General features: G+C 41.9%; 1 protein-coding gene across 3 annotated transcripts in view; it reads left to right on the forward strand.

Moving 5' to 3' along the window:
- znf385c (zinc finger protein 385C) overlaps window positions 1–24,680 on the forward strand; it is a 165,288-nt gene that overhangs the window by 80,182 nt on the left and 60,426 nt on the right. The window contains exon 1 of one of the 3 annotated variants that reach the window (XM_077494988.1): window positions 9,040–9,298. The exons of the other annotated variants lie outside the window; for them this stretch is intronic. Within the exon in view, the coding sequence (XP_077351114.1) occupies window positions 9,259–9,298 (40 nt within the window). The 5' untranslated portion in view covers window positions 9,040–9,258. Of the gene's footprint in view, window positions 1–9,039; window positions 9,299–24,680 lie in introns of those variants that run through there. 3 annotated transcript variants of the gene reach the window in all.

Consider the following 24,680-nt stretch of genomic DNA (forward strand, 5'->3'; position numbering starts at 1 on the left):
AATGTGGGAGGAGACCGGAGTACCCGGAGAAGACCCACGCGGGCACGGGGAGAACATGCAAACTCCACCCAGGAAAGTCCGAGCCTGGACTCGAACCGGAGACCTCAGAACTGGGAAGCGGACGTGCTAACCACTCGACTACCGTGCCGCCCTGATGGATGTTTACTTGCCTTTTAAGTTGTTGTCAATCTTTGCCTGCTTGGCTGCGCGTTTGCGGTGAAAACCTGAGGAAGCCGGACTGGAATTGCTGGAACTCCGTAAATGAACCTGCCAATCATAACATCGTCAGGATCATGGCAACACGAGAAATTGTCGAGCTTACGGTTGCGTTAACAGTCTGTATGATGTAAAAGCAATGGAAGCATACAGAATGTGGATTCCCTGATTCGCTTTGCTACCCAAACAGGCTGCAATTGGAAATTCACAAGAAACTTCCTACCTTTGCTTTGATTGTGTCTTGTGGTCCAGAGGAGCGGCAAATCTTTAAGACATCAAAACCGACTCACTCTGGTCACACTCTTCATCACGTCTGTTGCATTTTGCAAAGCAAACACCACTGAGGCTTCCTGGGGTGTGTGTTGCTGTTGTTAATGACCGGCAGGGAAGCATAAGGGAGTTTGTGACTTTGTAGGGGAGACAGAGCAGTAAAGACATCACCATATTTCACACGCTACCCTTTAGTTCTGATGACTTTGCTATCACAGTTTAAAACAGCTTCAAATTCATCAAATAGAATGCAAAAAAACCCAATACAAGCCAGCGAATTACATACATTACGGTTCAGGCACATTTCCATCAAGTAGTGAATATCATTTTGGTCCAGCCCATCCCTCGGTTGGATATTTTGTGACAATTCATAATGGAAATGGTGGAAAATGCATACCAGCTCAAACCAACCATACAGCACCAAATTACTCTTCTGTTGCCCAAATGGCCGGAAATACAAAGTGGAGCCCTCTGATCACAAAATGGTCTACATAAAGTCATCACCAACATCCGTAGAACCTCGGCTTTCTTGATGAATCTTTTCCAAGATGTCTAAGACATAAGCGGACAAAAATGAAAGCATTATTTTCCATATCAAATGTTTTCAGTTCAATGAATCAATTGGAGAAACCCAAAAATAAGCAAATCATCTATTTTATCATATATTTATTTTATATAGCTGCTAGCTATGCATTTAAAATAAAAAGAGCGATGAAATATATAAATGAAAATTAAACATCATATATACATCTAGTGAAGAGTCTTGATGACATAGGAAAGATGGTGAGGAGGGAAGAGGAAGGAGGAGTGGTTATCGTTTGAAAGGCTAATCTGCCATTTCCATATTTTGTTCTATTTTGAATTCTGTGGTGTTTCTCATCTGCTTTACAAAAGGCACTTGGAACTTTCTTCAGTTGCACTCATATAAGCACACACACAAAATAACCTTCAAAATGCTTTTGATGAATGAATGGTATGACGCAGATTCAAAACATTTAATAACGTTGTGTACGTGCATGGGATTCTTTGTGTGGGGTTAGGTTCCAGAAATGAATGCTGATCATGGATACACTGAGCAAACGTGTGAGCAAACATACGCAACCAAGCAGTTGAATATTATTTATTTAAAAAAAGAGCAGAAAACGTCGACAAAAATATAAGTAACAAATGATTGCATCGACAAAAGGTCGACATGATGGAAAAGCTAAGGTGAAGACAGTACAATGGAGGGAAGCATACCGGTATCAAACCAAACATAAAACCAAAAGTGCACACAAGGCAGAAAACAAGAAATTGAAAGTAATACTTGAGCAATGACTGACAGTAAGAAACTACTGGTGGGACAAGCTGAACAAGGAGCAAACACAGAAGAAAAGCAACTCTGTTGCGAATCCCGTAACAAATTAACAAATATATATATATATATATATATATATATATATATATATATATCACGTCAATTTCGCGATATTTCAAATTTTTATCATCTAAAAATACACCGGTAATATCGCAGATGCTAAATTTATTTCGACTGGGGTGTGACAGCTTGACCTTCTCTACTCACCGTGGTTACTTGGCTCTCGGCAACCTCAACCGGCTGAATCCTCTCACAGTTAACAACCAAAGACGCTTTTTATTTGCTCTGCTGAGCTGTTGTTTCTCATAGCCGTGAAACGAGATGACCAGCGAATGCTGGGATGATTGGATTTTTCTTTGTACTTCAGTTGTGATTCACCCCAGCGGTGGTGGCGGCAATATAATGGGCGTCAAGGCTTTGGTGCTTTTTATTGAGCCAAAAGGAGGGAATACAGCAGCTCGAGGGAAGATCAGAGGCTTGTGGGGGTATCTAACAGGGTGAAGGGTGATTTACTCAGTACTATTTCTTGTCAAACAACACAAAAAGATGCACCACAGCAGTCACAGGAGTTCTAGCTCTCGCACTAACCAGTCAGCTGGCTGGATAGCTCGCTCGCACGAGGAGATAACTTGGCAGTCTATATCATTCAGTGCTTCTTGTCAAACATCACAAACAGATGAGCTGAAATGCATGACACCAGTCACAGTAATCAAATCCTTTGTTTACAAGAAGAACAGATGCTAACCAAGCACCAGCTTGATCGTTTGCTAGCACAAGAAGCTAACTTGCTAGTTTACATCTTTACTCCTTGTCAAACAGCACATATTCATGGAGTCAAACACTCCACATCCCACACAAGGATGATTCATATCGAAGTTGTCTTTCTATAAAAAGAAGTGAGAAACAAATGACAGGAAATGGTTTCTAGCTAGTTAGCATGAGATGCTAACTTGCCGTGTACAATCACTCGGGGTGTGTATCTTTCCAATAAAAGACGATTGGTATCGAGTCATGTGGTGCAATAATAAAATTATTTTAAAGTGGAACAATTAGATTTGTTTTGATTCAGTAGGGTTGGAGTTTGGTTTGATACGGTAGGCAAAGTGGTTTTCCATGTCTCCCACAAGCAACACAGATGTTGACGATCAGCCAATCAGCAAGCTCTGCATTAAGCCTGATAACGATCCTCAGCTGTGTTGGCTGGGGAGACATGGAAAACAGGCTGGATTGAGGTACTTGAGGACCGAAGTTGAGAACCAATGCGGTAGGCTACGGCTGTGTTTGAGGGGGTATGATGAAATTAGTTTCTTGTTATTTTACATTAATTGTTATTGGTTTCTGTAATTTAGGTTTTTCCTTGAAAGGTATAGTGTCACGCCGCCACCAGAGTGGCGGGTCATGCTTTTATTTTCACAGTCAGGTTCCCGGTTTCTTTTGAAAGTACTAACTCATCTCACCCCAGGTCACTTGCCCTTCCTGCAACCTCACTGATTACCGGTCCACGCCCATGATCACTACCACCTGTTCCCAATCAACCCGGACATAAAAGCCACCTGAATTCTCCTCTCAGTGCCGAAGTGTCACATCTCAGTGCATGGAAGCGTCCTCACAGTCCTTGATCCACAGTCCTAGTTTGATGTCTTGCCTTGCCTTGCTTTGTCTTGCGCCCTTTGTTTGCCCCTTGTTTTCCTCCCTTGTGGAGCGCCTTTAGTTGTCCCTGTTTTTGAGTGCCCTTTTTGTATCTCCAGTTTGGAGCTCTTTTTGTTCAGCCTTTTTTCCCTCTTTGAGAGGTGTTTTGAGTTTCGATCTATTAAAACTGCAGCCTTGTTGGCCAACTGTCACTCTGCGTCTGAGTCCTACCTCCTCGCTCCGTGTCAGTACACTTCGGCCAGCATGGACCCAGCGGAGAAGTTGGAGGCTGCACTTCGGCGACAGGCTGCCCGCCTGTCGCACACGGAGGAGGGCCAGCAGGCTATGGTCACCCGGATGGGAGAGCTCGCTGGACAGGTGCAGGAGCTGGTGAGCCATCTGCAACACGCCACGCCGAACGTCACGAAACCAGAGACCGCTGAACTACCGATCCCGACTCCAGTCGTGTCCGGGGCTGGTTTGAGATTGGCTTCCCCGGAGCGATACTCGGGAGAACCAGGACACTGCCAGGCATTCCTGACCGAATGCGACATACACTTTGAACTCTCACCACAGGCATTCCCCACGGACCGTTCCCGCGTGGCCTTTATGATTTCCCACCTGACTGAAAAAAAAACTTGGTTTGGGATGAACTGGCTCATAACTCGTTACCCACCTCTGCCACAGGAATCACCCCGTTCAAATGTGTGCACGGTTACGACCCACCTTACTTCGCGGACCTGGAGGAGGAAGCCTCAGTTCCCTCGGTTCTCGCCATGGTCCGCCGGTGCCGCCGAATCTGGTCAGCAGCTCGACTGGCACTACAACGTCAAGGCGACAGGATGAAAAGAGCTGCTGACCGGAGGAGGAGGGCCGCACCCCAATATCAACCAGGTCAAAAGGTATGGCTATCAACGAAAAACCTGAACCTAAAAGTACCTTGTCCAAAGTTGGCCCCTAGATTCGTGGGGCCATTCCCTATCGCCAAGACAATAGGTCCAGCCGCCGTGCGCCTTCGCCTGCCTCGTTCCCTCCGCACCCACCCTACCTTCCACGTGAGCCAGGTCAAGCCTGTTCAGGACAGTTCCCTGGTCCCGCCCGAGCCTGCGCCGCCCCCTCCGGAGATGGTGGAGGGGGGCCCAGTCTATAAGGTCAGAAAATTATTGGACGTCCGAAAGCGGGGCCGTGGACACCAATACCTTGTTGACTGGGAGGGTTACGGGCCTGAAGAAAGGCAGTGGGTGCCCGCCCGATTCATTGTAGACCCCTCCCTCATCGACGATTTTTATGATGAACATCCGGAGATTCCTGGGCCGTCGAGAGCCGGCCGTTGAGGGGGGGGGTATTGTCACGCCGCCACCAGAGTGGCGGGTCATGCTTTTATTTTCACAGTCAGGTTCCCGGTTTATTTTGAAAGTACTAACTCATCTCACCCCAGGTCACTTGCCCTTCCTGCAGCCTCACTGATTACCGGTCCACGCCCATGATCATTACCACCTGTTCCCAATCAACCCGGACATAAAAGCCACCTGAATTCTCCTCTCAGTGCCGAAGTGTCACATCTCAGTGCATGGAAGCGTCCTCACAGTCCTTGATCCACAGTCCTAGTTTGATGTCTTGCCTTGCTTTGTCTTGCGCCCTTTGTTTGCCCCTTGTTTTCCTCCCTTGTGGAGCGCCTTTAGTTGTCCCTGTTTTTGAGTGCCCTTTTTGTATCTCCAGTTTGGAGCTCTTTTTGTTCAGCCTTTTTTCCCTCTTTGAGAGGTGTTTTGAGTTTCGATCTATTAAAACTGCAGCCTTGTTGGCCAACTGTCACTCTGCGTCTGAGTCCTACCTCCTCGCTCCGTGTCATATAGCTCTCCAATATAATATAAATGTATCTCAATATAGTTTAAAGGTACAGTGTGTAAGAGTTGACCACTAGATGTCGTCAAATAATAGAATACAGCCGACGCACATGCATTTCGAAGCACACGAACCAGGGTGACTAACGCCCAATTCACAATGAATGCGTACCGGATGCGGAACGGCATCCATACGGACGCCACATGGAATATAAAGGATTTGAGGCTGCATGTCAATTCACACAAGCTTCCGTGCAGTGTGTATACAGTGCGTATCAAGTGCAGACCTCCGCAAGATTTCCACAAGTTTTGTATTTTTTTTCCGGATTCCACATGGGGATTTTAATGAAGCTGAAGAAATTACACAAGCCGGACAGGAAGTCTGGTGTTGGGGGGAGAGGTGGAGGCTAGCAAACTACATAGCTACATAGCACTGAAGATTCAAATGAAAAATGTTTGTTTACAAGAAAATTTGTTAAAGTATCTGCCTGGCTAGCAAGCTCGCATGAGAGGCTAATTTGGTAGTCAATATCTTCACTCAGTGGTCTTTGTCACAGAAATCAAAGTCCTTTGTTTACAAGGCTACTACATTATCATAACACAAGTACTTCGACACCAACAGATCACAGTTAATTATTTGATGTTGTCTGAAATGAGGTCTACTGAGGTGCGGGACATGATGATGGAATAACGATCACAAATCCTGGATACGATGGTGATAGGTGACAAATCCAAATTGTTATTTCTGGATGTTGGGAACAGCCAAGAAACATTCTTGCCGCGGCCGACGGAAAAAGGAAAAAAGAGATACAAGACGATGAGTGAGATGGATACACAGTACACTTGGAACAGACAAAGCTGGAGCAAAGAGGAAGCCGCGCATGGAGAGGCGGAGAGGGAGACATTTAACGCTGTAATTAAGTTCCTGATAGCACCCTTGCTGCCCTGGCGTGGCTCCAGGACAGCTCAGCACTGCACCAAGGCTCTTCAACAATACAATAACACACACAATTACACGCACACGCACTCACACGCAGCATAAGAACAAACACAAATCAAACACTCCTTCAATGTGTGCCACGGCGTGATGCATCTTAAAAGAGGAGCAAGCTGAAAAGAGGAGAGGTTACAGCGGTGAAGGAGAGGAATTGTCGTTCATATTCGCACAGCCTGTCTGTCATGTGCACACAGATACGACACTGCTGCCTTGATGACAACAAAGGCCGAATGCGGAACTGATGCTCACGTTTTATGACTGTGCCCGTTTTTGCCTACCTGCTATTTAAAGTTTGAAAGAATTGGGATTCTACAGTGGTATGGCGTCATAGACAGACACAAGATTGTGATATTGCAGCACAACATCCGGCACCGCATTACTAGAGTGCGACGTCGTAGGGCTTTGAACGTAATGTGACATTGTAGCATGTCATCGTTGCGTGCTGCCGTAGCATAACGTTGCACTGTGGCGTCATTGTGGCATTATATTGTGGCGTTAAGATGTGACGTTAAGTCACGGCGCTACATCGTGGTGGTACGTTATGGTATACGTTGTGGCGTCATATTGGAGTGCTACTTCGTATAGCATGACTTCATAGCTCTACATCGTAGCTCTACTATCGGAGTGTTACTGTCAGGGTTTGAGGGGCATTGAGGACCCAAGTGGATAGAAGCAAGGGGAGGCGTAGTGGGTGTGCTCTTAAGCACGTTTTAATTTTAACATAAACAAAGTGCAACGCAAGATACAAAGTATAAACCTGACAAGGCGGGGTAAGGTAGGACTCAGACGCAGGAGTAAGGTAGGCCACCAAGGCAACAGGTTTATTTCCGGCCAACAGCTGTCTCCTCTCAAACCGAGAGGAGAACGGGGAATCAAAAAAGTGGAGAACCAAAGGCGGTCCACTAGGGAGGAAAAAGGGCACAAGGCAAAAGGGGTAACTAAAGGCGCTCCACTGGGGAGGAAAAGGCACAAAAACACAAGGCAAAAACACAAGGCAAAAACACAAGGCAAAAACACAAGGCAACGTGAACGAGGTCATGAGGACTGTGGGACGCTTCCATGCACTGACTGTGACACTTCGGCAACGGAGGGGAGAATGCAGGTGGCTTTTATTGCTGTAGGTGATTGGTGGCAGGTGGTGATAATCAAGGGCGGGGACCGGTAATTATGGAGCGGCAGGAAGGGCAAGTGACCTGGGGTGAGATGAGAGTTAGGGTTTTCAAAGTAAAACAGGAAACATGGATAACAAAACAAAAGCATGGACCGTCACGCCGGTGGCGGCGTGACAAAACCAAAGCAGGGAATAAACTTACTAACTGTAAACTAAAACAGGCAGGACTCACAGGGCGCAGGAAACAAGGTGTGACAAGGACAAAGACTCGACAAGGACTGAACGAAAGCAAGGAACTCAATACACATAGTAACGAGAGACACCTGGACAAAACACAAATGGCTTGGGGAGCTGATTGGGTAACACAAGGGAACGGGAAAACAAGCACAGGAGGACATGATAAAACTTGACGAGACATTGACCAAAAAGGACACAAGGAAAACATGACCAAGAAACCCAAACCAAAACCCAGATCCTAACAGTTACATTATAATGTTAATAATAAGATGGAACGCTACATCGTACATCCACATCATATTGTAATGTTACATCATAAAACGTTACTATAGTGGGGTTTCTATCCACCCATTTTTATTCGAATTTTCAATAAATGCGGAAATAAAACTGAATGGAAACGCTAGAAATTCGAAAAAGGGCCCAAAATTCGCCAATTTTTTTACATTTTTTGGGGGGGAGAATTGAAGCGTGTATCGAAAAAAGGAAAATGCAAATTTTGGCTGTGGAAACAGGCTTTGCAAATAAACGCTGACAAGACCGGATACATGTCACACGTTTTGCCCGGATATTACTTCACACGTACGTTTGTAGTCACAAAGCAACGGCGGACGATAAAGTAAGGTATGTTTGGAGGGGGACGACGAAACATAAATCTTTTTGGAATTAATTAAAGAAGCGAATATTAATACATGTTTCGATGGAAACAGCAAAGAAACGCATAAACTCATACGTCGCTTCGTGTTCTTCTTCTTCTTTTAAATTACTGGTAGATTACATCTCAATGGTGTACAGTACACCGCCACCTACAGCGGTGGAGTCCCCACTCAGTATTCGCAAAAGAAGAACAGATGGAAACGGGCACAAGTCGCATATCCGTTTTGCGCATTTTTACAAAATTCGCTTAAAAATTTAAAAACATTTGAATGAAAACCTGACTATTGTAGCATTACTTTTTTTTTTTTTTTTTTTTTTTTTTTTTGAAGAGCTCAGAATTGTTCATTCGGTAGTCTTACCGATTCAACGTCACTATTGTAGCATTACATTGTGGCTCTACATCCTCACCCGAACATTGTGACGGTGCATTGTGGCGTTACGTCGGGATGTTACTATTACACTCTAATGTTACATTGTAGTGTTAGATTGTAGTGTTACTTTGTACTTTATTAAATTGTAGTATTACATCAGAGCATTCGCAACTTTGAAACGGTGGGGGTAAATGTGAAAAAACTGGTAGAAATTAGGCTTTCAGAAACATTATTTTCATCAGTCATCTGTACTGCTGTCCAGGTAGTAAGAGAGGGAGAAAGACAGCGAGCGAGGGGAGTCAGAGAGAGAGAGAGAGAGCGAGAGAGAGAGAAAAGGTCTGGGCTGTTCCGCTCTTTTCCTCTCTTCCGCCTCATTCATTCCTCGCCTCCGTCAAGCTGAGACGAGCAGCGAGCGTCAGCGGGAGGGATTTTAACTGAGGATACGGCGCTGAATTCCGGGGACTGGACACCAATAGGAGTGGCGGGGGGCGGTTGTCACGGCACGGATACATCAAACCCGGGAGGCGGAAACGCGTCTGGAAACACCTGTGCTCCCCGTGGAGGCGGCGAAGTACATGCGAGTGACACACAGACACGCCGCCACCATGCTCATCGGTGAGTCCTCTGCTATTAATTATTAAACATGTAAATACACAAAAAGTCCCCTGAATTTTTCCTCATTAATGAACAACTGTTTACAATGGGATATGTTTTTCGGATGTTCAAGAGAGTGCACAGCATCCTCCTCTTTCTCTTGAGCCACGGCAGGAACTTTATCATCCATTTGATTAGAGAATCATATCGAAAGTACATAAATATTTAATATGTTAAATAAAGGTTATCATATTCCACTAAAAATATTAAATAAAACTCAGTGACCCATCAAAATTACCATTCACAATTCATCATTCAGTATTTAGCCCATATGGGGAAAATATATTACCGTATATTGAATGCATATTATCACTAAGAAATCATTTATAGATATGAAAAAAATGTGTTTAATGATCACATTCAGATTAACTAAATATAATGAATGAATCTCACTTGTCCTTAAATTTATCATTTGGCCCTATTTTTTTCTGTTTTTAAAATGAAACAAGGCACTAAATTTTCTCTTTTTTTTAATGTAATCTGCAATCAATTGATGAATTACAAATAGGCTAGTTAGTAAATATTACACAATATTATTAAAGTTTCCTTGAGCATATGTGCTTTAGTTTAAACAAATATTATACTTAAAATTTTTTATTGTGTTTTAATTAATTCATTTGTCACTGAATCACATGAAGAGATAATGATATTTTGTTAGGTTGGAAAAATTGTAATATTTTAAAAATAAAATATATATAAATGTATGAAAATGTGAAAATCTATAGATTCAGATTAGTGTTTGCGTTTTTATTTGGTGGCTATCATTAGTACAAGGTGACCTCTGAGAAAACAAAGGTGGACATTTGTCACTCTGGCCTTTTATTGTTTATCATCTCCCACTACACGGGCACGAATCGTACAATTTTTCCAGAAGGCTGGTCTCATTTTGCCCGTCTGAATGTGACAAATTCCTACGAAAAGCTGCTGTCGATTTTCAGGGCATCGTCGGGCCTGCGACGCTTGCAAATGGACGCTGCCGCAACAGACGCGAGCTAGCCAACCAGAACAGTTGATTTCGCGTGATATGTCTTTTTAGGGGACTCGCTAGGCAAACACTGATTTCTTGGGGGTGGGGGTGGGGCTAGGGGGGGGTTGGAGAGGGCTTCACTGGAAGCCAGTCCTACCACCCCTCCAGGCAGGCATCGTACCTGACGGGCTGATTACAGGCCTGTCCCTCAGGGAGTGGGTGCCATTTTCCATCTTCTCGTTGATCAGGGAGGCTAATCTGCACTAAACAGGGGTCCCGGGCTCAATCGCAGCTAATTACTTGGGTGAGGAGGTGTTGGTGAGGGGGGGTTAGAGTTACAAGGAGGCCTGTGAGAGAGCTTAGCGGCAAATGAGCGGACTTGGGGCGTAAGCTGACGTATTCCTTGACTCGCAGAGCTTTTTTCACGATTAACACGTCTAGACGCTGATTTAAACCAGTCGAAAATGTTACAGCCTAAAATGTCCGCCACACAATTCCAAGTGGTTTGCATGGGATGTAAATGGAAAGGACAACCACACATTTGAGTTGACAACACTCATCACCTCAAATCAGACACTTGCTAGGACACGTCTGGAGTAGGGATGTAACAATAGGGCAATATCGTGATATCGTGATATTAAAACTGCCACAATATCGTTGTCGTCATGTTCACGATATTTAAAAGGAACACATCTGTTAAAAAATAGTCAGCTTGATTTCCATTTGTGCAGTTCTAGCACCATCTGGTGGCTAGTTTTGTAGTGCAAATTTCATTAGGGATGTTTTGGCCCTTCTATGTTTAAAATCTACGCTAATTGTCAGATGAAGGGGAACGTAATATGCCTGTGAACCGAGTCAATATGTGGAGGAGCTCAATGTTTGCGTGCATTAACATGTAAGCGCCTCAATATTGTTATTAGAGATTGTAGATGGTTCATTGCTGTTATGTACAAAAGCACAATAATGTGATTTTATATAGTGTCTTTTTTTTTGTTTTTGTTTTTTTACAATATTGTGACCTTTGTTAAATATCGCTAACCTCCCCACAATATCGTGATAATATCGTATCGTGATGTTTGGCTATCGTTACATCCCTAGTCTCTAGCCCTACAATGTACAATGTCATTTTTATTATAACAATTTGTTTACAGTCGCCATATTATGCTTCACTTTTTTTTTTTACTTCGCTGTATCGTAGATTTTTTAGCACTTATTTTTTTCACAAATCTGCCGTTTGCCAAAACTGACTTCGTGTCACTCAACACAGATTGGTGAATGGATGAACCATTGGCTGAGTCGGATGTCCGTCAAAAGGCTAGGCCCCGCCTTGGGTACAATCATGGGGATGTAGGGGGGTGGCTTTTTCTTTTTTCTTTTTTTTTTCTTTTACTTTATATTGTATTATGGATGTCCAGCACTTTGAGTTGCATTTTGAACGTATGAAAGGTGCTATATAAATAAAGTTTGATTGATTGATTGATTGATTGATTGATTGATTGATTGATTGATTGATTGATTGATTGATTGATTGATTGATTTTAAAGTCACACACATTCAGTCACAGCCACACCTTCTATAAGGATGGCAACCCCAAGTGGACACAATTAATAGCTGCAACCTGCATCAGCATGCATAAGCTTTAAAGTAGATACTTCATAAATTATAAAATAAATATGTGATCGCAACTTTGTGGATCTTGTCTGTTGTGTGTGTGTGCGTGTGCGTGCACTTGTATACAGCTATATCACCAGTATCTGTATGTGGCACAACCCGTGACAACACACTTTTTTAACTGCAGTGTCATTTTTCTTTGCGGGGACATTTAGGCTGGAAATGTGACAGTGTGTGTGTGTGTGCGTGTGTGTGTGCATAGCAAAAAGCGCACACACACAAACACCAAATCAGATGCGATGCTGGATGATGGATGAACCTACCGAGCCTCGGCGTTCGTTGTCGTCGGGCCTGAGGCGTGAAGGTGGCTGCTCGTACAGGCACGCGCGCACACACAGTTTTATTAGCTCGACAAACAACTCTGCAGTCAAATTGTGTTAGCTTTCGTCGGTGTGTGTCATCTCTGCAGTGTTTGCAGCATCTATCAAAACCTAAATGTGCAGCATCATAATAATAAGGATGAAGTGCTGTATGTTAACGTTCTTCTCTTGTCCGACATTGTGACGTATGTATCCGAATGCTGGAGGTGTTGCTATTGTCACACGTCTCTGCGATGTGGTTTGATGCTTTCACGTGTCGCTGGGGAGACAAAAGAGTCCAGCAGGTGACGGCAGTTTTTTTTTTTTCCTTGGAAACTCATAAGCAGCCTCTGATGTTGTGTGCTTTTCACGGGCTCTTTGTGGGAGACGTCACTCGCAATTGCAACACATTCTCACACGCCACATACTTTCATTTGGCACCTGGTTGGTAATCAGTGAGTCTTTATGGATCCAACATCTTGGTCATGCAGCGCTGTAAAATGGTGGTTCATTTATGCTCGGTCTTGCTGACGCTTTGTACATGAATGAATGGGGATGAACCGTGAATTTGGTGTAATTTGATGGCATCATATACAAAAATAACAGTGAGAATATAGGAAAAATGTATGTATTAATAATGCATTTTTAGTTTGATTTATATGGAAATAAAACTCGTTTTTTAATAAAATGTTTTTCTTTTAATGTACTCATATATTGACTATTTAAAAATACTGTATATAATTATGAACAATTAATATTAAATAAAATAATTCAGCTGAAAATATTTGATTAGATTTAAATGTCATTTATAGTCAAATGAAAATACATGCGTTTTAAAAAAATATTGTATATACTTATGAACAATAAATGTTAAATAAAATAATTCAGCTGAAAATGTTTGATTAGATTTAAATGTAATTTATAGTCAAATGAAAATACATGCGTTTAGAGTAGATTCATAAATGTCATTTATTTTAAATTATTTATAAAGGTGATCAATTATTATTATTTTTTGCTTTATTTGGACTTTATTATTTTAGTGTAATTTATGTTTTAATTTTAATTACCCAAATTAATTTAATAAATCTGAATATTAAAAAATAACATTTGTATAATGTTTTCAATTTCTATTTCAATTTCTATTGAAAGTACTTTTGAATACTTTTTATTACGGATGTGCAATACTACTTTAGATGTGTAGTTCCTGGTTGTGAAAATTGGCCACAAGAGGGCGGACGTGTCGTGAGTACCGATACCTTGAAATAAGGCCGGTATCGGCCCGATACTGATACTTGGCACACATACTCGCCCATCCCTACTTTTTAGTTTGAATATAATTATAAATTACATTATCATCAAATTACAATTATTAAATACCACTCATGACTAATAGTGAAATTAATAGCAATTAAATAAAATAAAATGAGCTGTGGTGAATTTGTGTGGATGCAAGGTAAAAATTCAGCTTAATTAATTTAAAATTTGGTCATCTTCACCATTACAACCTCTATAGAAACTATTCACAGCAGTCAGTGCTGTTAATATATTCTCATTCATTTGTCTTTTATTGAGCCACCTACTGGCAGCAGGAAATGACTTGTAAAGTGTTCACAGTTGCCTTTAATTGCTTGAAACGTCCCCATTTCTGTTCTCCTGTGTTACAGTGCAGTATTGTCAATGCACACACTCTCTATTAATATCAATATTCTTCATATGTAAAACACGGTAAAACACGGTGGCCCCTTGGGATCCCCTTAGCCTGCCCCCGTTTCTTATTGCGATCAAATGGCGTCTGTGAGTGACAGTTGTAGTCATTGGTCTGAAGTGATGTCTTTCTTTTGATTGGCTCGTGTGCTCCTGAAGTGACGGCTTCTGGATTCCGCCAGGTGTACGCGCGTATGTGTGAGGCCTGGGGGGGGGGGGCTCTGACAACATGAGTAATGGTACCACATTGTACCCCCACAACACACACATACATAGAGTCACTTATCCTCTGGTGCTAAGGCTAAAGACACAGGCCTTGAAGGCAAAGCACGGCTACATATCACGTTTCCCAATTTTCCCGAACGGTTGCGTGCGTGTGTGCGCACACTCTTTCCCGATCCATGTCTTTGAGCATTGAGTGGCCAATAATTCCTGGTCGAAGTTCCGATCTTGACTACAACAAATGTAAGCGACTCGAAGGTTAAAACTGGTTAAAAAAAAAAAGGTGTCATTGTCTCAATTCATAAACGTTGTCACAACACGGAAATGAAAGAGTGAGCTACTCTGTTGCTAATCAAAACAGCAGCACCTACCTTGTAACACTGACTTGTCTGTAGCTACATCCAGAGCTGGGAAATGACCCTTTATGTTGTAGCACCGCAACTATCTATGCTAATCACCAGACCGTTTATTGTGACTTTTGTTATGTGTTAACATTAAGCTAGCATAAAGATTGCTAAGGTAAGGTTGTGTGGTTGTTTCAAAAACACAGCATGCAATTCTTAGGGGCAAAGTTGTTGAGCTCCAGATACAGTAAAAAGGGCATATGGAGGTGGGGCAAGGCATAAGTGCAAAGAAAAAAATCAGAAAGCCTCAAAATAATGTGTTGTAGCCGACTCCAACATGTTTTTTCGCCGTGTAATTTTTCTGTATGTAACACAGAATGGTGATATGTAGTCGACTGGTGGATTTCTATCTTCAGACATCGTATCAGAGCCGTAAAAGAAGCGGGAAGGTTTTTTTTTGTTTTTTTTTGTGAAAGAATAGAACCCCAGAGGGGAAAAGCCGACTTTGATAGCCGTATCAAAGGGGCTATGTTTCACTGCTTGAACACTGTTCTACCCAATATAACTCTGTTCCATTTTTTGGTTAATCCTTTTCACACATGATATTCATTATTTCTCAATGCTATGTTGGAAGCTGTAAAATTCACAGGTCAGCTTCAACTGTCCCGTCCCTGTTTTGGATCTGTACCTTTCACGCTATTGTTCAATCAGTCTTCGGCACGCCGGCTTCAGTCTGTAGGCTTAGCTTAGCTTGCGTCCAGAGCGGGCTTATCTTTCGGCAAGCTTTCCTCTTTCATCTGAGCGAGCGAGCGCCTTCATTCCGGGCACAAGCTGATAAGGTTGTCTTTTTAGCCGCGGCTGCACATCCCCCCCACTTGCTACCGCCGTGCTGCTACCGTGTGTTTATAGGAGAATAGTATCTGATTCCCACGTTGCAAATTTCCCATATTGATGGCTTACAAAGATGAGAGATGACTGAAGTGTTGCAGGTGCCGCTAATGGGGAGCGATTAAGCGGGACGAGCTAATTACAGAGTAGAGGATGTGTCGTTCATGGTAGAATTCCGCTGTTGAAGAATTGTGATTGTCATTGCTCAGTGATGTGACTGAAATTCTATTTTGAAATACCAAGCATTATTTAGTAAGCCTCATCTTAGCTTCAAATCATCATTTAAAACCTTAACTGCAAACCCAACCCTGCTACACTGGTTTGAAACCGTAACCCTGCCTCAAAACCCTTTTTTTTTTTTTTTAATTATTCACTTGAATACCTACTTTGAAGTCCTTAACCTGGCCCACCACCCTAATTTCAAACCATAACCCTGTCTGGAAACATTTCTATCAAATACTGTCTTAAAACCCTAACTTCGAAACCCTATCCATAGCTGAAACAATTAGCTAACCTTAGTTAACTCAGCCTGAAACTCAACTTTGACAACTTTGTCTACAAACCCAAACTAGAAACTCTAATCTTGGCTTCAAAGCCAAATTTGAAACCCTATCACTTGTTTAAAGACAAATTTGAAAATCAAACTCTTGTTTGCAACTTTAATCTTGCCTTTATACCCTAATTTGAAACCCAAAGCTTTTTACTTTAAAGGACCATTGTGGAGTTGGTCACTTTTTTACTCGCGACTGCCACCTTAGGTCTAAAGCGTAACTGCAGCCTCTGTGTAATGCTGCGTTCTCACCAAAAGCGAGGGACGGCGATTCTGCACCATTCAACCCCGGGTTTTCACCGGATGCGGTTGCGGTGCGGTTGCGGTGCGGTCCGGCGACGCAAGCAATTAGATTCCATTCATTCGAATGGTGCAGTTTACACCGCTTGCGGGTGCGTTGCGTGTCGACTGCGGAAGGCCTGCGGCGTGCCGCAAGCCTTCCGCAAGGATAGCCTATTTTCTATTTTTGCCGGACGCCGCAGCGGTAGGCCTCCGGCAAATGGCAAGCTAGCACAAAACACATCGAGCGGGACAGGAAGACCGAGGCAGTTTCAAAATAAATTTCCGGTTACCTTTCAGAATAAAACACTCGCCAGCTCCTATTTCGCAAGTTTTTCAGCAAAACGTGACGTGGGCGTCGCCGGGCCATGTGCTCATTCACGGTTTAGACACCAGCGAACATGGACGAGGAGAGGTTTATATTGGAGGTGGAAAACCACAAAATAATATATGACACGGCACATCCTTTTTATAAGGACTGTAATGTAGTGTGAGTTTGATGTTCGCGATTGCTTGTTGTGCCCGTCTCGCTTGCCGTACTGAGCGGCAGCCGGACGGGGAAGACAGAAATAAAGAGTGGACCCGCACTGACCCGACTCTCGTTATTAATATACTTTACAAGGACAACCAAAAAAAGGATGCTGCATGGAATCTCATTGCAGAAGAAGAAGAAAAGGTTAAATCAAAAGAAGTCCACCTCTCGTTGTGAAATGCCACATGATCGCGCGCGCGCGGTCCCGCGAGACACGTTGGGAAGTGGGCGGCGACGGAGCTGCCGGACCGCAGCTGTGCGGAGCCGGTGTGGATTAACAAAAAAATTGACCCGTCCGGAGCACTCAGTCAAGACGCACCGCACCGCAACCGCACCGCAACCGCATCCAGTGAAAACCCGGGGTAACACAGTCTAACCCAACTTTGTCATCCCAACCCTCTTTTGAAACTCTGACCCGGTCTACATGCCCTTATTAACTCCGTAACCCTGTCTTGAAACCATAGCATGGATTGAGTTCCTTGAAACCCTACCCTTGACTTCAAGCCATAATTTGAACATTAGCACTGGCTTGAAACCCGAATTTGACACGTTAGCCCAGTCTTGATCCCTTAACCCTCCTGAAACTCATATTTCAAATCCCCCCATTGGCTTCAAACCATAATTTGAAACCCAAACCCTGTCTTGACACTTTAAGCCAGGCATGAAGCCTGACTTCGACATCCCAACCCTGTCTTTAAAATTAATAAAGTCACGTTGAGAGTTGACCTTTACCTCGTACCCTAATTTGAAACACAAAGACTTTTTTTTTTAAGCCTTAACATGGCTTCAAACACTAATATGAAAGGCGAGCCCTTGTTTGACACCTTAACTGAAATATTTCTTAAGTCTTTAAGCTCTAATTCGGAGCACCTGGTCCTTACACAGACACCCTCACCTTATCTAGAAACCAGAATTTGAAACCCCATTCTTCCCTACAAAATTGAAACCCAAATCCTTGTTTGAAACCCAATCTTGAGTTGAAACCCTACTCTGACACACTAACCAGGCTTGGAACTGAAGTTCAACAATTTTGAAAATAATATTTTTTTTTCCCTCAATATTGCAATTGTGATTTAATTATTATACGATTATTTTTTAAGGTCTTCTTCCCATGTGGGTTTCAACAAACACAAGCAATACATGAATCAGTATTCAAATAAACAATATCTGTCATGTTGCTGGGCTCTCAGTGTGTTTCCTTGTCTCACAGTGCCTGATTAATGAGAGGGGCGTGTCCCCTGCACCACACCTGCAGTGCATCACCTATGAGGCCTTCATAAGGACTGGGACTCCTTGCAGCCACTGTCGGGTCGTTGCTCCATCTGCTCACAGCCATCGTCTAGTGTTTCTGTTTTTCGCCTTCGCTAATTATTATAGTCCAAGATTCTCGATTTTCATCTACATAAGTTTTGCTACGTCTCTTTTTGTTCCCACTTTTATGTGGCATGCATGTTTCATAGCTATAGTAAGTTGCTTTCTTGTGTTTGCGGTTTGTAGCTTCGGGTCTTTTTGTGTTGTTAATTTCCCTCCTTGCAATTTGCAAGCACCTTTTGTTCACCTTTTTCCTGGCTGTGTCCAGCGCTTAATGTTCATATTCACGTGTTTTGGTGAATAAAACCTCTCGCTTACTCCTGTGTTCTGTGATTCTGGGATCCACTCTCCGGTCGTACCGGAACCTTAACAATATCAGATTTATTATATGTAAATGTTTTGATATTTAAAGGTTAGTCTTACACTGAAGAAGGCACATGAACCATAACTTAACTCATTTGCTCCCAATAACGTGTAAATACGTTTTGTTCTTTTTTTTTTAATGTTTTAAGTGTCCCAAAGACGTATTTATACTTTTTTTTTTTTTTTTTTTTTTTTTTAATGGTAGAGCAAACATAAGGCTTTGATGCAGCCTCTCAACTGCAAAGAACGGTTGCAGAAATGGTAGTTTTTATACAAACGGCCAGCAGGTGGCAGCAGAGCAAAGGAGATCAACCCTGGCCATCTAGAAAAAAAAAAGCTCAATTACTTACAATTTTAAATAGATTTGTGAAAACTGATGAAATTTAGCTCTCTTCTAATACTAATTGCTGCAAAACGGAAACAGAAACATACTTTTTTTTTTTTTTTCCTGATGAAAGAAGAGACTAATCTTTCTTTTGATATATTCCATGCTTTTATAGCAATAGAACACAATATTCTGTGGGCCTTGCAAAATCAATCAAAATCTAGTAAAACAGCCGGGAGCGAACGGGACTGCTTCTGTGAAAATGGCTGGGAGTGAATGAGTTAATATGAAAGTCAGTTTATCTATCTCAGTTCAAAAGTCATAAATCAGATTACATTAATGCAAACAAATCAGGGCTTTAAAACTTCAACTTTCAAGTTTCATGGAAAAAATAATGTAGACTCACTTCAAAAGAAATGAATTTATCTTGACAAGTTGACACTATATAAACAAATGCATAAAATACACTTACAATATATATCTAAAAAAAATCAAGTCTATCAACCAAGCAAAAATAAGCCATTTGTTTTGTTTTACCACTATATGTCCTATTGAGCGCTTGCTGAATTTGTTTCTTCCATGGCGATGGACACGTGCATCGGGCGATAACGGCGCCGTCACGCCGTGCCGCTCTGATTCCGGAGCTTTTCCATCCCCGTCATGTTCTGGACCAGAGCAGCTCAATTTATCTTCTTAGATGTGCATTTCCCCTCCTCCTCCTCCTCCCCTTCCTCTCAGGGGAGGTGTGAATGAGATTAGTAAGGCTACGAGAGGTAAGGCCCTTAAAATACTCCCCGATGTGCTGCGAGGAGCCCCGACCTCGCCGATGTGTTTGCCTGAGGCGGACGGCGGCCAGCACGCTGGGAAGGATGATTTAGTAGCTCTACAATTTAGAATGCCTTCCTTTATTGGTGCACTGATCATCAAGACTCAAAGCTCTTCAAACCCGAGCCATTGCAGAGTGCAAAGTTTCCTGATATAAATGAATGATTTGGCATTGAGATTTCTTTTGTTGAAGTATAATGTAAGGAGTCTTTGGCTGTCTTCCAGTTAGTAATCAAAGGTAATTGTCGCCGCTGTGGTGTTCTCTGTTTGTTGATTAGCGCTGTTGTCTGGAGTGTTGTGATCCCCCATTGTCATTAAGGCCAGATTTTACCATCCAATCCTCTTTGTCTCACCGTGTTGGCATATGTCAGCCAAAGGTCAGCAAAGCGTTTTATCTCGCATACACACAATAGACAAGTCGGTTTATTTTTACATACAGCATTTTAAAAATGATAAAAGTGTTTCCCGACATGTTCCTGTTCCATTTTCCTTATAAAGCACATGTTGATGACCTTTCAAATACAATTGATTACACTTGTTTAAAAAAAAAATAAAAAATCCTACCATTTTCTAGCCGATTAAAGAAGAAAATGTGCAACTTCACTGCTGAATTGTTAATAGTAGTTACTATGAAATTTAGAACTAGTGTATATTGCACTATATAAGTAAGTAAAATGCATTCAGCAGGAAAAATTGAACTATTTGCATGGAAAAATAACAACATTCTATTTTTCTCAGTTGATGAAAGCAGCTAAATGTGCACAATGTACGTAATAGCAACTATTCGTCATAGAGAAAGTCATCATACCATTGAGTTAGCAAATAAGCCTACAATGTTAAATGCACACTAATGATGCACTCTAAGCATTTATTTAAACCTTCTGAACATACTGTAGATAAAACAACAGAAATTGTATCTTAATGGGCAAATGAGAGGATGGGCATGGATACAGTTCGCTTAGAAATGTGTTCTCTCAGCCATTGGTGGCAGCCACTGTATCTGTCCCTAGTATCAGTACTCAACCATCCCCAGTAAAATGATAAGTTGGAAAAATAAAAAACGGATTTACAGCATAATTATAATATAAAGTAATTAGAAAACATCAACCTTGTTTTAATATTATCCGTACCATTTTTAAATGGTGAAATGTTAAAAGAAAAAAAAAGAAAAAAAAAAAGCATCATTTGAATGGTAAAATGTTGCAAAAGGAAAAATAAAAACATTGTTCATAACCCTTTCCATATTCAAAATATGGAACTGTAAAAACAAACAAACAAGTTTTTCTTTTGTGGTGAAAAGGGATTTTTAAGAACAAAAAAATCTTTACATAAGTTCAATGTGATTGACACATAAAATAATTGCAAATTTAAAATTGTGAACTGTTTAAAAAATATTAAACATTTTTTTAACATCCTGTTGTATTTTTAATTCTTACCCTTTACATGCTTACAAATTTTAAATTAGTAAATTTATATGACCACAATTTTCATAGGATGAAAATTCTACCACCGTCAATTACTGTACACCCCAGGGTTGTTGTTTTTTCTCTAATTTATTTTTCCTTTCGGACACAGTATCACATCACAACAGCCTTCAACATGGAATTGACCAGATCGCAACATCCGAAAAGAAAAAGAGCTGACGGGTGAAGCCATGGCTTATTAAAGCCCGTCCCCAGTATACATTTGAGATGCATCAATCATCAAGACCTTCATTTTTACAACAATCTAACTAACATACACTGCACCAAGTCCCCAGCAACGAGTGTGTCCATTAGAGGTGGGAATCTTGGGGCACCTCACGATTCGATTACGATTCAGAGGCGACGATTCGATTAGAAAACGATTATTGATTTCCCCCCAGGCAGCAGAAAAAAAACAATGTATTTTGGCGCTTTTAATGTTTCGTACATTAGTTACAAAAATAGTACAAAAGTCCTCTCAGGCCTAAATAAACTACTATTTCAGTATCAAGTTAACAGTTCAAAACAGTAAATAAAATACTCAAGTCCTCATTCTGTAACAACAGCTTTTAAGTATATTCAGTCTTCAACAGAATAAAACACAGCATTGAGCAAAAATATATTATTTTTATCCACTCAAAAGTGCACTGAGGTATAAATGAAAGACAATGTGAACTACTACTTCAATACAAATGCCTTAAAAAAAAAGTGCTTTCCTGCTTTTTAAGTTGTGTAAAGATGAACATGTAAACATTAAAGTTTCTCAGAGGTACAAAAAAAAAAACTCAAGTGCTTTTCTGCTTTTTAACTTGTGTAAACATGAACGTGTAAACATTAAAGGGATCGTTCGGCTTTTTTAACATGAATCTCAATTTGATCCTCACCTCCCGTGTGTGCGATCAGCGCTGACTTCGGCGTTGGACGAGAGGAAAATAGTCCAGCAAGCTGGCTGGGGTCTCGGAAATAAAGCGTTTTTCTTCTAAAAGCTATTTGTTTTCAAAAGCGTGATACATTTCCACCACAATACTCTTTTCTGAATAAAGTCAGACGCCATTACCGCCAGCCACTACTTTTCTTTTCTGTTCGTTCGTTCGTATCACTGCGCGGCGCCCTGTAGAACGCTAACCGACGCACTGCAGCCAGCTAGCTGATACTTCCGCCTGAAGTTGTTTGCCTTTTCGGAGCAGGTCTGATCTCACGAAGAGGTGGGTTGGTCAGCTCAGCCATGCTTGTTGTTGTTTTGAATCTCGAGGCGTGAGTTGTGGATGTGTATTCTCGGTCCGTCCCAAAAGCGTCCCGAAGACCGCGCGCGCTACTGCGTTTCAGTTCCGCGTACTTTTCGCTCGTTTCGCTTCCCTTGGCATATTTATATAATCGGAATTTGGACATTTGTGAATCGTTCTCGATTGTTGCACGGCCGAATCGTGAATAATCTAAGAATCGGAAATTTTGCACACCTCTAGTGTCCATACACACGTAGTTTAAGCAATGCTTGCTGTTGAATAATGAATTGATTAATCCCTTCCTTGCAAATTAACAAAATCCCTGACTTTTGGCCTTCCCACTTGGTTACTGCACCGTACGTGCAACGGACCTCTAATTCTACTCCAAACCAGAATGATCAAAATCCAATAGATTTTAAAAATAAATAAATAAAATTGTAGCAGATCAAGGTAGATTGATTTTCATTTAGTATGTTTTGTTCCCTCGGCTGTTATGATGCTCACGTTGATTATATTCTCTCCGTTCAACGTCTCTGTCTGCCAAGGTAGTCAAGCACAAAACACTTGAACTTTCTTTTCAGGCCTGCAGCAAATAAAAAGAGAAATGGCCTTTAATGGAGCCTTCAAACATGCAATTACGGCAAGCGGCGTCAAAGAAATGTGTTTAAGTGTCTGCCTTACCCAGCTCCATTCATCAGCTCCAATGTCACTTTATTATTCCCTACTCATTCATTGCCATCATGGTGTCCATAATGGTGTCTTGCTCAAGGATACGTCAGTAGCATTGCTAGCAGTTTCTCATACAGTTGTTTTTTTCACGTGTTACACTGCCACCGAGATGTCATGCTGAGGAAAACTGTGTTGCTATATAGCACGTGTGTAAAAGATCCCCCGACCCTTTAGATCCAATCAAGATTTGAAAAAATGACGATTTAATGGAAGCCGGCACCTCTTTAAAAAAAGATGGCCGCCCTGTGGTTGCTCATCAATCCCGCTGCAGTTTATCCTTCCCGTCAGTATCTCGAGGAGCCTTCAGCAACTTCGCATTAGGATGAATCCGTCTTTGGGATCTGCCAAGGTCTCCAGGGGAGTTTGGAGAGGCTGGAGGCGTGCGAAAGAGACGCGCCATTTGTCGCCGTCGTTCCCGAGACGTAGAAGAAGTTCCACTCTTCAGCCAGAGGCGACAGCTCGCTTTGTCGTCTGTCAGCGAGCTCGGCTGACGGCGGGGAGAAGATGTTAGTTTTATTTCCCGCTCGTCGCCCCGAGCATCTCAGCGGAATAATGTTTGTGAGAAAACCTGTTGAGGAGTAGATAGACGCCAGTTCTTTTCTTTCTAAGATTTAACTTCTTAATCTGTACTTTGTAACATCCGCTTCCTCACCACCGCCATGTCCTTATCTTCACCTCTGAACCGCTACGTCTGATCCACCACTTCCGAATCCATTTTCTGTATGGCTTATCTGTTTGGATTCGCGGAAGCTGGAGCCTATCCCATCTGACTTCGGGCTAAAATTAGCTGTGATCATGTGTGGTGTGGTCGGATAATTTCAACGCAGCACACCACGTATATAAAGATTCGGTTGCACCCGTGACCTAGAATCTAGTCCTTCAAGACAGATATTTCAGGTGAGCAAATGAGCTCAAAGAAAAATGACAAACAGGAAACATAGCAAAAAAACAGGAAACATGAGATGCAACGTGGACGAGGACACGAGTGGATGGAAAAATGGTGGTCTTGGGAAATTTTAATACAAAAAAGTCTTGAATATCGGGACAGTTTCAGTCTAAAGACATCTCAGACCACAGGATAATCTTAGAAAACAGTCTGGTGTTTGTTGTCATTGGTTGGGAAGGGGAAAAATTGGGATAAAAGCGGCCCGACTATCTTGATGTTTGACAAGCCTAAGGAAATGGAGAACCTCTACTTCTTTACCGCCACCTACGTCTCTGCACTTCCTTATCTCTTGTTCGGAACCTACACCTCATAACCTCCGTTTCCCCACGTCCACTTTCGTACTTTAACATCCAACACTATGTAGCGATATGGAGCGGTATGTAACGGACAATAGGAAGTAGAGGTTAGGGTGTGGAGATTAAAGGTAGCAAAGAAGTCAAGTTTAGTTTTTGTTTTGCGGGTGATACATTCCCCCCGCGATAAGTGAATTTCAGAGAAGTAGAGGTTTGTTTTTATTTTCTCTCTCTTTTTTTAATTAAATCTTAAAATAACCAGAACCTCAAGTCACATTGTAACAGTACAATCCTGGTAGATTAATGCAATTTGTAAATCTATGTAGAAACTGTAACCAAGTTGCATGATCTCTTCTTCTTCTTCTTCTTCTTCTTCTTCTTCTTCTTCTTCTTCTTCTTCTTCTTCTTC

The sequence above is a fragment of the Festucalex cinctus genome, chromosome 1 (genome assembly GCF_051991245.1).
Source record: "Festucalex cinctus isolate MCC-2025b chromosome 1, RoL_Fcin_1.0, whole genome shotgun sequence".
Lineage (NCBI taxonomy): Eukaryota > Metazoa > Chordata > Actinopteri > Syngnathiformes > Syngnathidae > Festucalex > Festucalex cinctus.